We start from the raw sequence: 1,961 nt of genomic DNA, 5'->3' as shown, positions 1-1,961 counted from the left end.
GATCTCCTCACCCACCTGAGGCCTCTTCCATCTTTGTCTCAACCTCGAACTCTGCTGTGATATGGGTCACCTCCTTCGATGGAGACTTTCGGCCACGGCGTCTCTTCTTGGAGGAGTCACACTTGAAGGTCACAAAGGTCAAGTGGCAATTTTCTGGACAAGGAAGGGACCGCTGTGGCCAAGGTGGCATGGGGCAGGGAGTAGGGTCCTATCTGGCCCTGCACACCGACGGCCGTCGGCAAGGGTCTCACTTTGCTTAATGGTCCAAGGTGCAGATGGGGAAACTAAGGCTGGAGGAGGCTGGGGCTGGCTTGAGGTCTCAGGAGGGGCTGCTGGCTGAGCCAGGCCCTGCCCCCAACCCTCCGAGTCCCCCACACTGCCGCACGGGGAGGCACCCCTGCATATTCCTGGTGCAGCTGTGCAGCTCTCGCCTGGGTGGGCCTGCTGCGGCTGAGGTCTGTCACGTTAGAGGAGGGATGCTGAGGAGTTCGAGACGCTTCGTGGAGGCGGAGGTGGCATGCTCCCCTCCTGGGCCCTTCTCGCCATCTTTCCCCTGCCAGGCCCCAGCCCGGACGGACTTCCCGGCCACCCTCACTCGGCATGGGGCCCTGTGATTCTTGCTGCTAGACACGGCCGGCCTGTGCAGAAAGCTCTTGTCCTGGGAGCTCGTTTAGCCCCAGGTGAGGCGGGGACGACGGACCCCAGGAATGCTGGGGGACCCAAGTTTTCCACTTCCTGCTGCCTGCTTTCCCAAGGGACACCATTGCTGTGGACAGTGCACCAGGTGTGGCTCCTAGGGCTAAGGGACCGTGGTGGTGAGGACGAAGAGGCCCCACCCTTGGAAGCCCAGCCCCGCTGGACCCTGGCTCCCAGCTCCCGAGCACGGGTCCCCCAGCGCCATGTGGTTGGTGGCAGGTGGCCCACTCACCCAGCAGCAGCTGCCTCAGAGCCTCCCTTGTGGGCTCCCGGCTGCGGGGCCGGAGGTGGCACTTGGCATCGCGAATCTTGAAGCGGGCCTTCTGTCTGATGGGGGTGGCAGGGGCACCTGGGGAAAGCCAAAGTCCCCCAAGGTGGTGGCCTCTTCTGTGAGCGGGGAGGTGGTGGGGGCCAAGGGCTGCAGAGGGCGTGCCTGAGTGTGAGGGGGGCTGCCAGGGAGACAAATCCACCAGGAGCTGGGGGTGGGGGCCCTCATTTCTCTCCCTGCAAATGTGGACGGTGGGGTCAAGGTCAAGCCAGGGGCCCTCCAGCCAGAGTCTCCCCCATCAGCAAAGCCAGTTCTCATAGCCCGTGCTTCAGGAAAGGGGGCGGAAGACAGAAGGCAGCAAGGAAGGGAAGGGGGCTACAAACGACACATGCCCAGGCCACCGATTCCTTCGAAGAGCCAATCCCAGCCCCTTGGACTAAAGAACCCTACAACCACAGATGCTCAGAATCACACCGTGGACGCATTAAACATACACGCGTGCATCCACGTCCCTGAATCCAGCATCCCGAATATGAAAAGATGCTGAAGACAGAACCCCTGCTCCTGCTGGTGGGGGATCTGGCTGCGCTGTGCTGACCGGGACCGGCTCGTTGGTCCCAAGGCCATGAGAGTGCAGTGCCTCTGGCACTTCTGGGGCAGGGTCTTCCAGGACAGCTCTGACTCGGAAGCTCTTAGAACCTAATGACCATCGCAGATGTGGCTCACTTGACTGAGACAGGGTCTGAGACCCGTAGACTCAGTGACCCACTCGGGTGCTGTGGCCGGGGCCTCAGAGCCAGGGGGGCCCTTCCGTGGTCCACCGCCCCAGGGCTGAGACTCAGCCCCCAGCCTGTCTGCTTCTAGGTCCCGACTCTGCTCTTTGCTCCCTAGCACCCTGGGCCACACTGGGCAGGGCCTGGGCCCTGGCCCTCCTTCTCCGCACCAGCATGATGCTAGACGCGAGGTCAAGGGGTCACGCAGGTGCGTGTGACGCGGA

At 62.9% G+C, this 1,961-nt stretch overlaps 1 protein-coding gene across 1 annotated transcript in view; it reads right to left on the bottom strand.

The window, feature by feature from the left end:
• The window catches only part of SCUBE1 (signal peptide, CUB domain and EGF like domain containing 1), a 126,495-nt gene that overhangs the window by 13,904 nt on the left and 110,630 nt on the right, over nt 1-1,961 (bottom strand). Inside the window, exons 12-14 of the mRNA XM_023535896.1 lie at nt 1,563-1,663; nt 929-1,083; nt 16-153 (exon numbers count right to left, since the gene is read on the bottom strand). Coding sequence (XP_023391664.1) covers nt 16-153; nt 929-1,083; nt 1,563-1,663 — 394 coding nt within the window. The remainder of the gene's footprint in view (nt 1-15; nt 154-928; nt 1,084-1,562; nt 1,664-1,961) is intronic.

Source organism: Pteropus vampyrus, unplaced genomic scaffold, assembly GCF_000151845.1.
Source record: "Pteropus vampyrus isolate Shadow unplaced genomic scaffold, Pvam_2.0 Scaffold145, whole genome shotgun sequence".
In the NCBI taxonomy this organism is placed as follows: Eukaryota; Metazoa; Chordata; class Mammalia; order Chiroptera; family Pteropodidae; genus Pteropus; species Pteropus vampyrus.
This window is presented reverse-complemented; position numbering and strand designations above follow the sequence as displayed.